This window comes from Dryas octopetala, chromosome 2, assembly GCF_963921425.1.
Source record: "Dryas octopetala chromosome 2, drDryOcto1.1, whole genome shotgun sequence".
Lineage (NCBI taxonomy): Eukaryota > Viridiplantae > Streptophyta > Magnoliopsida > Rosales > Rosaceae > Dryas > Dryas octopetala.
This window is the reverse complement of record NC_141367.1, coordinates 4,293,792-4,304,107: the sequence shown is the minus strand read 5'-3', so window position 1 is coordinate 4,304,107 and position 10,316 is coordinate 4,293,792. Positions and strand designations below refer to the sequence as shown.

General features: G+C 35.4%; 2 protein-coding genes across 8 annotated transcripts; both read left to right on the top strand.

Moving 5' to 3' along the window:
• The first annotated feature begins 585 nt into the window (after positions 1 to 585).
• LOC147292597 (xyloglucan endotransglucosylase/hydrolase 2-like) lies at positions 586 to 3,112 on the top strand. The gene is made up of 3 exons (XM_086234243.1): positions 586 to 1,006; positions 1,654 to 1,847; positions 2,452 to 3,112. Exons 1-3 carry the CDS (start codon positions 722 to 724, stop codon positions 2,822 to 2,824), a joined length of 852 nt encoding a protein of 283 aa, XP_086090369.1. The 5' UTR covers positions 586 to 721; the 3' UTR covers positions 2,825 to 3,112.
• A 798-nt stretch (positions 3,113 to 3,910) lies between these two features.
• LOC147292596 (F-box protein At3g07870-like) lies at positions 3,911 to 8,079 on the top strand. 7 transcript variants are annotated; one of them, XR_015120516.1, is made up of 2 exons: positions 3,911 to 4,480; positions 7,862 to 8,079. XR_015120516.1 is itself a non-coding variant. In XM_086233005.1 (2 exons), exon 1 carries the CDS (start codon positions 4,021 to 4,023, stop codon positions 5,206 to 5,208), a length of 1,188 nt encoding a protein of 395 aa, XP_086089131.1. In that variant the 5' UTR covers positions 3,911 to 4,020; the 3' UTR covers positions 5,209 to 5,221; positions 7,862 to 8,059. The 7 variants fall into 7 exon arrangements, 6 of the variants coding, with proteins under 6 accessions (XP_086089131.1, XP_086089130.1, XP_086089133.1 ...); XM_086233005.1 differs by having other exon boundaries at positions 3,911 to 5,221; positions 7,862 to 8,059; XM_086233004.1 differs by having other exon boundaries at positions 3,911 to 5,241; positions 7,862 to 8,059.
• Positions 8,080 to 10,316: the final 2,237 nt, after the last annotated feature.

Below are 10,316 nucleotides of genomic sequence, written 5' to 3'. Positions count from 1 at the left end.
ATGCTGGTAAAACAGCCAAAGACAATTGGATTCTTAATTTCTTAACTACATGACATTAATAGTAGGTCTTGTGAGTCATCCTATCTCATCCACAAAAACAAGTACTAGAACCACTTGAATTAAAAACATTAGGTCAAATCCAAAATGAAGCCGTATCCTTAAATGTTCATGACGTGGAAGGTAGTGACACTCAGATGTCATTCAGCCAACTGTCAAATTCCGAATGGAAATCCCCCCACAATACATGATTGATGGTCCCAAAACATTAGGGAAGCTTTATTCTCTCCCATACCGCACCAAGTTGTCATCCACCACAAAATTTAAATCATACCAAAGGAGATGAGGTCCTACCAATAAACTATCATGCATCTGGGGACAAAATCATTTTGATAGGGCTAGCTTGCAATTATATATCTCTCTACAAACAACCAAAAATAAACCCATAAACCTAAACCCTCCCTATATGCCCAAACAAAAGCTTCCAGCTTTCATTGTGTGCCCAGCTGGCATCTCCCTTTGGCTCCCTACAGTTGTTGCTCATGCGTCCTCCCACCCTACCATTACTACCTCTCTCTCTCTCTCTCTCTCTCTCTCTCACACACACACACACACACACAAGCAGTTCCTCCCTATAAATACACACTTCTTTCTGAAACCCTATCACACCCTCACAACAATCATAAACTCTCTCTCCCTCTCTGTCTCTTTCTCTCTTTCAAAAATGGGGATTTCCTCAAATGGGTTTAGTGTGGTATGTTTGTTGGTTGGGTTAGCTATGAGCCCTTTAATAGTGGGGTGTTATGGAGGCAACTTTTATCAAGACTTTGACATAACATGGGGTGGTGAGCGTCCCAAAATATTCAAGGGAGGTCAGCTTCTGTCTCTGTCTTTGGACAGGGTCTCTGGCTCTGGATTTCAGTCCAAGAAAGAGTACCTCTTTGGCAGGATTGATATGCAGCTTAAGCTTGTTCCTGGAAACTCTGCTGGCACCGTCACTGCCTACTACGTATGTCTTAATTAACGAACTTATAAGTATATAACTCACACACACACACACACACTTTTGTTTTTTTCGACAAAACTTTAATTACAACCCAACTTTTTTCCTAACTCTTTATATATACGGGGTTGATGATATTATACAACCCATTTAGAACACATCCCATATGAGAGATTGGGAAAAAAGAAGTTAAATTTAGCAATTTTTTGGGATGAAAAAAAATTATTTGTAACCACATTTTTGATACATCTAATAATACTCTAAATGGAAATCCTAATTTAGCTTCTTTCATTTTGCTAAGAAAAGGACTAGGATGCATTTGAAGGAAACTTGTTATACTTCATAAAGAATTGAATTCTAATATATGGCCCACTAGAATTAAAAATGCTTGTCTTTATTAAAAATATCTTTAAAGTGAGACGTAAAAAACAAAAGAAAAAAGGTCCAAGTTTGTGGACTTTTATGGGTTGCAACAAATGTGGAAAGTCACTATACATTCACAAGTGAACCATGGGCACATTAATTAATAAGTCAAAATTCACTCGAGGTTAAAAATGTCTTTTGCAACGAATATATTCCATGCATGTCTGTTTAACTTTAGACAAGAATTTAACTTTAACCTTAACTGTTTTATTTACATGTTTGTCTTGTAGATGTCCTCTCAAGGTCCTACTCATGATGAAATCGACTTCGAGTTCTTGGGAAATCTTAGTGGTGACCCATACATATTGCATACCAATGTTTTCACTCAGGGCAAGGGAAACAGAGAGCAGCAGTTCTATCTCTGGTTTGATCCCTCAAGAAACTTCCACACTTACTCCATCATCTGGAAGCCCCAACACATCATGTAAGAATTAATATTTACTATTAATCCATGCATATATGCATTTCTTGGTAATTAATTAGGCCTAGATATACTTTTTATACTAAATTACAGTTTTAGTCCCTATAATTTAGACTATGTTTCACTTTGGTTGTATGGTTTCCATTTTATCAATTAACAAAATTTTCTAATCAAAGACAAATCTACAACTTTGTCTAAATTCATAGATGAAATGACCACGTGCGTGTATATATGTGGAGGGATGTTTTTTTCTTTCTATATTATTTTAATTAAGACCAAATTATGTGTTTTGTTCATATAGTTCGGATTGCATTCCACTTTAATTTTTATAGTTGATCCTTTTTTAACTTTGATGATTTCTTGATTAGAAAATTTTGAAATACAATTGAGAAATTGAAAGTAAAGGGATCAAAATCATAACTTAGACTAACTTTTAGCATATATATGGTGAATACTTCTATCTCCAATGTGCAAATTTTATATCTTCCACACTTACAAGAGTTTGATTCTTGTTGTTTCACTCTCCCAAATAAATTTTCTTCATTGTTTTTTTTACATCTAATTAATATAGTTTTTGGGTAGTTAATTGGGTTGCTTTTGTTTTCAGCTTCTTGGTTGACAACACTCCCATCAGAGTATTCAAGAATGCAGAGTCACTTGGTGTTCCCTTTCCCAAGAAGCAACCCATGAGGATTTACTCAAGCCTTTGGAATGCTGATGACTGGGCCACCAGAGGAGGATTGGTCAAAACTGATTGGTCAAAGGCCCCCTTTACAGCATTCTACAGAAATTTCAATGTCATCGATTCCAGAACATCCAATTCCTTCTCAACTGAATCTGATGCCACGTGGCAAACCAATGAGCTTGATGCTCCTAGCCGACGTCGTTTAAGATGGGTCCAGAAATATTTCATGATTTACAACTACTGCACTGATTTAAAACGCTTCCCACACGGTCCTCCTCCTGAGTGCAAACACTGATCATCTTTCTAGTCTTTGTTTTTTTTCGTCATAATTATCTTTCTAGTTCATCTCTATGTTTCAACTTGTGATATTCAGACAAAAAAAGAAAAAAAAGAAAAGAAGGGGGATCGTGATATAAATATTATGCTGCTTACATTTTCTATATTATATGTATACCACATCTCTAGTAAATGTCAAACCATCTATATAATCTTTTGTATTAAAGTTGTGATATACATATGATATTAAAAATGGGTTATATCTAGTATTTCTCATTTTTTATCAAAGCATGTATGTATGGAATTGGCTTACTTAGCTCTCTGTCAAATAAATAAATATTTTCCTTTCTTTGTTTCTTTTGTGGGGATGTGATAATAATGAGTTAATTACACATACACCCCATGAGATTTTAAAACTATTGCATATAACCCTCTACAAGAGAAAAAAATTAAAAAAATAAAAAAGAAAATAATTGTAATGAGGTTGGACCTTACACTTTGAGTAATCTTATCAGATTATTTAATCCCTTAGCATGCTTTTTTGCATAATTTCTCATCATTTTTCGTCTTACTATAGGGGGTTATATATTAATTATATGCAACAGTTTTGAAACCTCAAAGGATGTATGTGTAATTATTGAAACCCCATGAGATATATGTGAAAAGACGATAAACTTTAGGGGGTGTAAGTGTAATTAACTCGATAATAATAACTTAATTTCTTCATTAAAGCTTGTAAGAACAATATTAGAGATTTTAAATTTATATCTTAAATGATGTAGTAGTGTATGTGAAAGAGTGAGTGGTGATATGGGTCTATGAGAGTCTATCACGTGTATTTAAGATCCAAAGTTTAAGATACATATTTAAAATTTCTAACACGTAATTACGTAAAATAGAATTTTTTGTTGAGTTTCTTAATTAATTGGATGGAACAGCGACTAGAGGGAGGAATGGAGGATTGGCTTTTCTTATTGGGCTTTACACTTTGTGTATGAGACTCGATCAAGACCCATTTCTGTTTTCCAGGAAAGCTCTATATGAACCCACCCAAAGGAAAGCACTATACATACCCAAACTACTACATTTGAATGGTCTAGCCCACTCCATTGTTGACTAAAGGACGCTTCTTCTCCTTCAAATTTACATCTTCCTCCGAGAGACTCCCCTCTGATGTAGCTTGTATCCTCGCAGCAAAACGACAGCGCTTCATCCATGAAGAAAACCAAACTGTGCCAAAACCACCCACCAACCACCACTGCCAGACAGCCAATCGAAGAAGACGAAGAGGAAGAAGAGCTTGATACGAAGAAACCCTACGTTGTGCAATTGCCAGACCACATAATAGTTGACATCTTGTGCAAAATCCCAATCAGAACGCTGATCCAATGCAGGTGTGTGTGCAAGTCTTGGCGTTGTTTGCTCTCAGACCCCCATTTCACCCAATCCCTATTTTCACGAACACCCTCTTGGCTTTTGGTCTCTGGGTTCAGTCCGAATGGCCACTTCTTGGTCGACCTCGACAGCGCCTTCAGACCAAACGACGTCGCACTCAAACTTTCTAAAGATCTTCTAGCGCCTCATGTGGATATTGTGGGTTCATGCAACGGCTTCCTCTGCGCACTGGATTGCCATAGCTATCGCCGGTTTTACGTCATATCGAATCCTATTACTGGTGAGTCTTTGTCTCTTCCGAGACTTATTAATCCTAAGAAAATTGTCAATCCATTTGTTTCTGGGTTTGGGTTTAGTCCCATCAGTAATGTCTATAAAGTAGTTATGTTTATGAATGAACATATTCGACGGAGAGAAGGATCTGATGAATGGAGTGAAGAACCTGAGGAAATGGAGGTAATGGTTATGACTGTTGGCTCTGGGATTTGGAGAAGCACTGGAAATTTTGAATACCCTGTTGGGATTCAAAGATTTGGGGTTTATCTTAATGGTTTTCTTCATTGGATTGGTCAGTGTAGCAAGCGTTCTACTTTCCTATGTGCCTTTGACATTGAAAACGAGTGCTTCCAACAGTTACCACTGCCGCCTTTCTCTTTGGAAGAATCTTTTGATAGATGTAACCTTTCCCTTAGAGTCTTTAGAGGTTGTCTCTCCCTAATTGAGCATTCGGGTAATGATGTCAATGTTTGGTTGATGAAGGATTATGGAATTAAGGAGTCTTGGACCAAGGAGTATGACTTTGGAGGTGGATTTCCGGAAATGGCTCAAGTAGTGAAATTTACAGAAGAGGGGCAATTCTTGTTATTACATAGATTACAATTGCAGGCTTATACTCCTGGAAGAACAGGGTTTGTGAGAGTTGAGGTTAATGGAATACCACCAATAATTAGAAAAACAATTGTCCATATTCCAAGCTTTGCTTCTCTTGAAGATGTCATCAGGGGTTAGAGCGAGCTGGAAGGTAATATATGTCAAACCCAGGTAAGTATTTGGTCTTTCATGGCATATATGTAAAATTTCAAAGTCATTTTTTTTTTACTAAATACTAATAGGATGCTTAGTTAGTGTAAGTATAGTTACTTTTGCACTAATATGATCTCCATTTCAGTTTTGGTCACTTTATCATTCCTATGCATTTTTATTCCAGAGATAAGGTGTCCCTTCTCAAATGCACGTTGAAAGGGGAAGGCTCCAATTGATTAAATATACAAAGTTGGCTATTTTTTAATAGAAAATTCAGGAGCTAATATCAATCTTTTAAGCTTTTTTGCTAATTATTGTTTTTACCTTCAATCAATGGTATTATGGAAGTTGACACAGCATGATATTGCATATGCCAGTTTCTTGGGAAATATTATCATTCCCATGAGTAACAATGATCATTAGGTCAAAGATAACCATTCACTATTAGCACAATGTCTCATAAAAAAATAAATTAGCACAATAGACTTGTCACATATTTTATCTTATGAAAGCATTTTTCTTTCTAATATGCTTGCAATTTGTCGGATTATTTTGACTTTCCAAATCTCTAAAAAAGATGACTTATGTAGTTATGTTTTCTGGTGACAAATGGTAGTTAGTAGGATTTTCTTGCATGCATGCAGATGGTTTTTGAGTGTTATGTGATGGTAGATTAGATCTAACGCTAGTAGTTCTGATCCAGACTTGAGCATTGTTTTCTATGGATGATAGGAATGCATTATATAGAAATTATATGTAGCTTCAAGGGATAGACCTGCTAGGAATTGTGGATCAAATGGTTAGTCCCACGTTGAATAAGTAATCTTCTATCATTTTGAATACTAGGTGGGTTATCTCCTCAAGTTGCACCGAAACCTTTTTGACCCCACACATGGTTAAGTTGGATACGATATTGGTGCAAGGTGGAGGGCCGGACCATGTGGGCCCCAACAAGACCTTGATTCAGTTATCTTTCATTTGACCTCATTGATTAATTAGCATGCTTGGTAGTTTTCCATGGTTGTTGCTCATAATAATTTCCTTCTGCATTAAATATTTCTGGGGAGGTTTATATATATACATATATGTATCTCTATTCTATTTCTTCTGTTGATTTGGTGTACATAAGCTATGGCAAAAAATTTCATAGATTTTGTTGATTTCAATTATGTTTGAACTGCTGACTGTTTGAGGTTGGATTAATTATGAGAATAATTTTTTATTCACAGTTTAGGATGTTCAATCTTCATTGCAATATTCTTCCCTTTATATGGATATATATGTATATAGTTGACTACTTTGGAATTGTGGAACAAAGTTCTGTTTTGAAGAAAAGTTATAGTGAAATGGGTTGTTGGAAAGTTAAATGGAGAAAAAGGTAATGATGCTGTAGTGGTTGTGAATAGGTTAGGTTTAGAAAATCAACTAAGTAGGGATTGCATCACCCTTGGGCGAAAGAGGAAAACCTGATCAGGGTCCTGTACAGGTGACTCAATGGCCAAAATCCGAGGTGGTTTCTGTGACTGGTGATTAGAGCTCATATATACTGCATTGGGCACGAACCAAAGAAAGAAAGATAATATTGAAAAAGTAGTTAACACAAGGGTTACAAGTTAAATCTCTTTGTGGAACAGATTATATTGTTTTGGGAAATGACCATTTTGCTCCCCGGTGTTTTCCCAATTGGTTCACTCGTGCCCCTGATGCTTCCTTTTTTTGAATCATGTATTCATGTCCTTGTTGTTAGTTATTTGTTACAATTGAGTTGAAAATTGAAATCCCGTCAATTTTTTAAGTTAGAGAAAACATAAGATAAGGTCGAAAAACAAAACCAATAAAAAACTCAGTCAGTGACATTTGCATCTGGACAAAACTAGATAAAATTGAATTCAATCTGGTTTATCTCTCCCAATCAAGAGAAAAAAAAAAAAAAACAGTTTCTCTCTGCTTGTGTGATTTATATAATGGATTTGTGTAACAATAAGAAAAGCGATTGGAGGACCCCATCACTGTGAGAGCTGTGCTACCAAGATCATCAAATGCCTATATCAAAGATTTCTCTTATTTCCGGATTTTTACTTTGTATATATTTGAGCCAAGAGAAGAGAGGGAATTGAAGGAAGGTGGTGCTGCTTTTGTTGGTAGTTAAAGAAAAGAGGCAACTAAGAATTTTGGGAAAAAGTTGTACAAAGAACAGTTTGCAGAAATTGAAGGTTATAATCCTGAAAATTTGAGATTTTATTATGTTTGTGCTTTGAAAATATGTGATAGAAATAATAAGTTGGATTGGGTGTTGGAAATTAGACTTAATCTGTGTTAGGTTTGCAAATTTGGGTGACGGAGGAGGTTAGGCGGTGCCCCGGTGGGATGATATCCAGACTCTGCAGATTGGAGATGGAACTCCATCCATGGAGTTGAAACATTCTACATTTTCTTTATCATATATTTTTCTAATTAAATTGAATTTTCAGTATTATATCCTAAACTTTGTTCCCCTAAAATCACTAATTTATGCATGTGAGTATATATGTTAATATTTCTGCATTCTAGGTGCTTGCTATATTAGAATCTGAGTTATAATACAAAACTTTGTTATACATACTGAGTGTGTGGAGCACATGTCGTTTTATTATTTCAGGATAAGAGCCCATAGGTGGGGATAGTGATATCCTTGAGCTGTCATGAGGAGATGAGCTACCAATTCTTAATTTCTTTGCCATGCCTATGTGATATTTCATAGGCATGGCAACTCATATTTGTGAATATTGTAAATATAAAGTGCTAGCTTGTTTTGCAACTCATATATGTAGAGCCGGCTACTACTGATGTGTCAACTTAGTGAGACTTTGGTTCTCCTTTTGGTGGATGAAATTGGAATCATGAAGTTCTGTTAATGTTGATGTTGATTATTTTACAGGTTATAAATATTGGGATTATTGGAAAAACAAATAGAATCCTGCCAGATTAGAATAATAATAATATAAGTATAAATATACAAATATGGACAATGTTTTCTTTCAAACCAATTCAATTCACCCCTTAAGTCATGTCTTGAGGTGAATTGAGGTTGGCCTATGTCACACCTTGAACCCCGGGTGCGACAGAGGCACCCTCCCCGACTATCCCGAGAGATTAATATCAACAAAATCGACTTTAATCTCCCAAGACGTTCAGGAAGGGTTGAGCCTTTTTAATTGAAATGGATCGGGTTAGATCAGAGTAATCATTACGCAACATGATCTTTTAAAGAAATAATAATATCAAAATAAATACATAAGTATACAATAACCAACTTGCTAGGGTGAAATAGTTAAATTAACACCCCAGAAAGAAAGTTATCAAAATATAAGTAAAATCCACATAAGTTTACAAAATAATTAAATCAAAATATTATTATTCAAAAGGAAATATTTACAAACATGACACATACTTTGATGGTTGTTTAATTTCAGGACATTAATTTTGATTCATGTTAATGAAAGACATATTTTTATTTTATGTCAATTAAGGACCCTGTTTTATCTCAACTTTGGCCCGACATTGGACCCATCAAAACTCTACCAAACTTAGCAAACTTTTATTTGGTTTAAAACTATGCATCTCCTCTTTACAACCATATAAAGATTACTCAAATCGGACATGTACAACTCTAGATAATTGGCCCAAAAGTAAGGTATCCGAAACTGTCCAATCGGACCTCTGGAAAAAAAAATTTGGAAAATCGAACAATTTCGGGTACCCTACTTTGGGACCGATTATCTAGAGTTGTAGAGATTCAATTTGGGTAATCTTTATATGGTTGTAAAGAGAAGATGCATATCTTTAAACCTAGTATAATTTTTCTGAGTTTGGTGAAGTTTTGATGGGTTTAACGTCGAGCCAAAGTTGAGATAAAAACTGAAAAAAAAAAAAAAATATGGTCCTTAATTGACACAAAATGAAAGTATGTGTCTTTCATTAACACAAAGCAAAATTAATGTCTTAAAATAAAACAACCATTAAAGTATGTGTCATGTTTGTAAATTTCCCTTATTCAAAATGGGTTCCCAATATAAAACGTCATGGGAAAGCAAAAACGGCTACAATAGCAAAAGACATGACAACAGAGACCTTGAGATACCCGACAAGAGAATCCAAGCTGCGCACCTCTTAGTCAAGATCACCTTCAAGAGGCAAATCTGCATAAGCAATAGAGAAGAAACAAAACAAAACAAAACAAAGAAAGTAAGGAGTAAGCATCTCATACGATCATACTTCCCTTAGGGGACCCTGCTAGGTTTGAAAACCTTTAAAAATATTTCCCTACGAAAGAATGATTTCCAAAATCCCTAAACATTTCCACAAAATCGATTTAACACCTCAGCTACAGCAGTATATGGTAATTAAACATGCATAAAAAACCATAATAGTAAATCAGATGGCCGATACACATTAGGAACAACTATGATGTCAGCTATGAAAAACAGCTACCATAGCGAGAGTGTCTAGTAAACAGAGATAGGAACTCGCAATTGAGAAATCATATCAACTGTCACCGAATTAGTCATGAGCCCTGTTTCGCACAAGCACACATCACACGTCACACGTAATAACTTGGCTAGGCACCCCATAACGTAAGTGATCAATTCTTCTAGAAGGTTTAGGGACTTGAACCCAAAGTCATCGACGAGGCTATCCTTACTCTCAGACCAAACACAATAAGCATAATAGCATGTTATAACAGTTTAAAAACTACACATACACACAAAAAGTTCATAGTCAGGAATGTATGATAAATTCCCCTACTTGGAATCCAATGTTCTTCAAGTATTCTCTTCCACAAGTCTTCCACATTTGTCCACAGTCTTATCTTGACAAATCCTCCATAACTAGACAATAAAGCAACCTTAACTTCTTAATAACTCGGCAACTGGGTAACTGGATAATTCGATAGAAACAAAATCGACAAAAGAAAAAAATTCTAAGTTAGGGACGATTAACAATAAAGGAATACGATATGACATTTTCTTTAGTAACACGTCGCTAGTTTTTAGTCCTAAGTGAACTAAACTTTACTCTTTAGAGCTTACTTAAAAGGTTCACAAGTTTCAAGT

Excerpts from the sequence above, each read along its gene's own strand:
- LOC147292597 (XM_086234243.1), top strand. The coding sequence starts at position 722 with ATGGGGATTTCCTCAAATGGGTTTAGTGTGGTATGTTTGTTGGTTGGG. Across the intron at positions 1,007-1,653 it reads GCACCGTCACTGCCTACTAC|ATGTCCTCTCAAGGTCCTAC; the intron begins GTATGTCTTAAT and ends TTTGTCTTGTAG. Across the intron at positions 1,848-2,451 it reads TGGAAGCCCCAACACATCAT|CTTCTTGGTTGACAACACTC; the intron begins GTAAGAATTAAT and ends TTTTGTTTTCAG.
- LOC147292596 (XM_086233005.1), top strand. The coding sequence starts at position 4,021 with ATGAAGAAAACCAAACTGTGCCAAAACCACCCACCAACCACCACTGCC.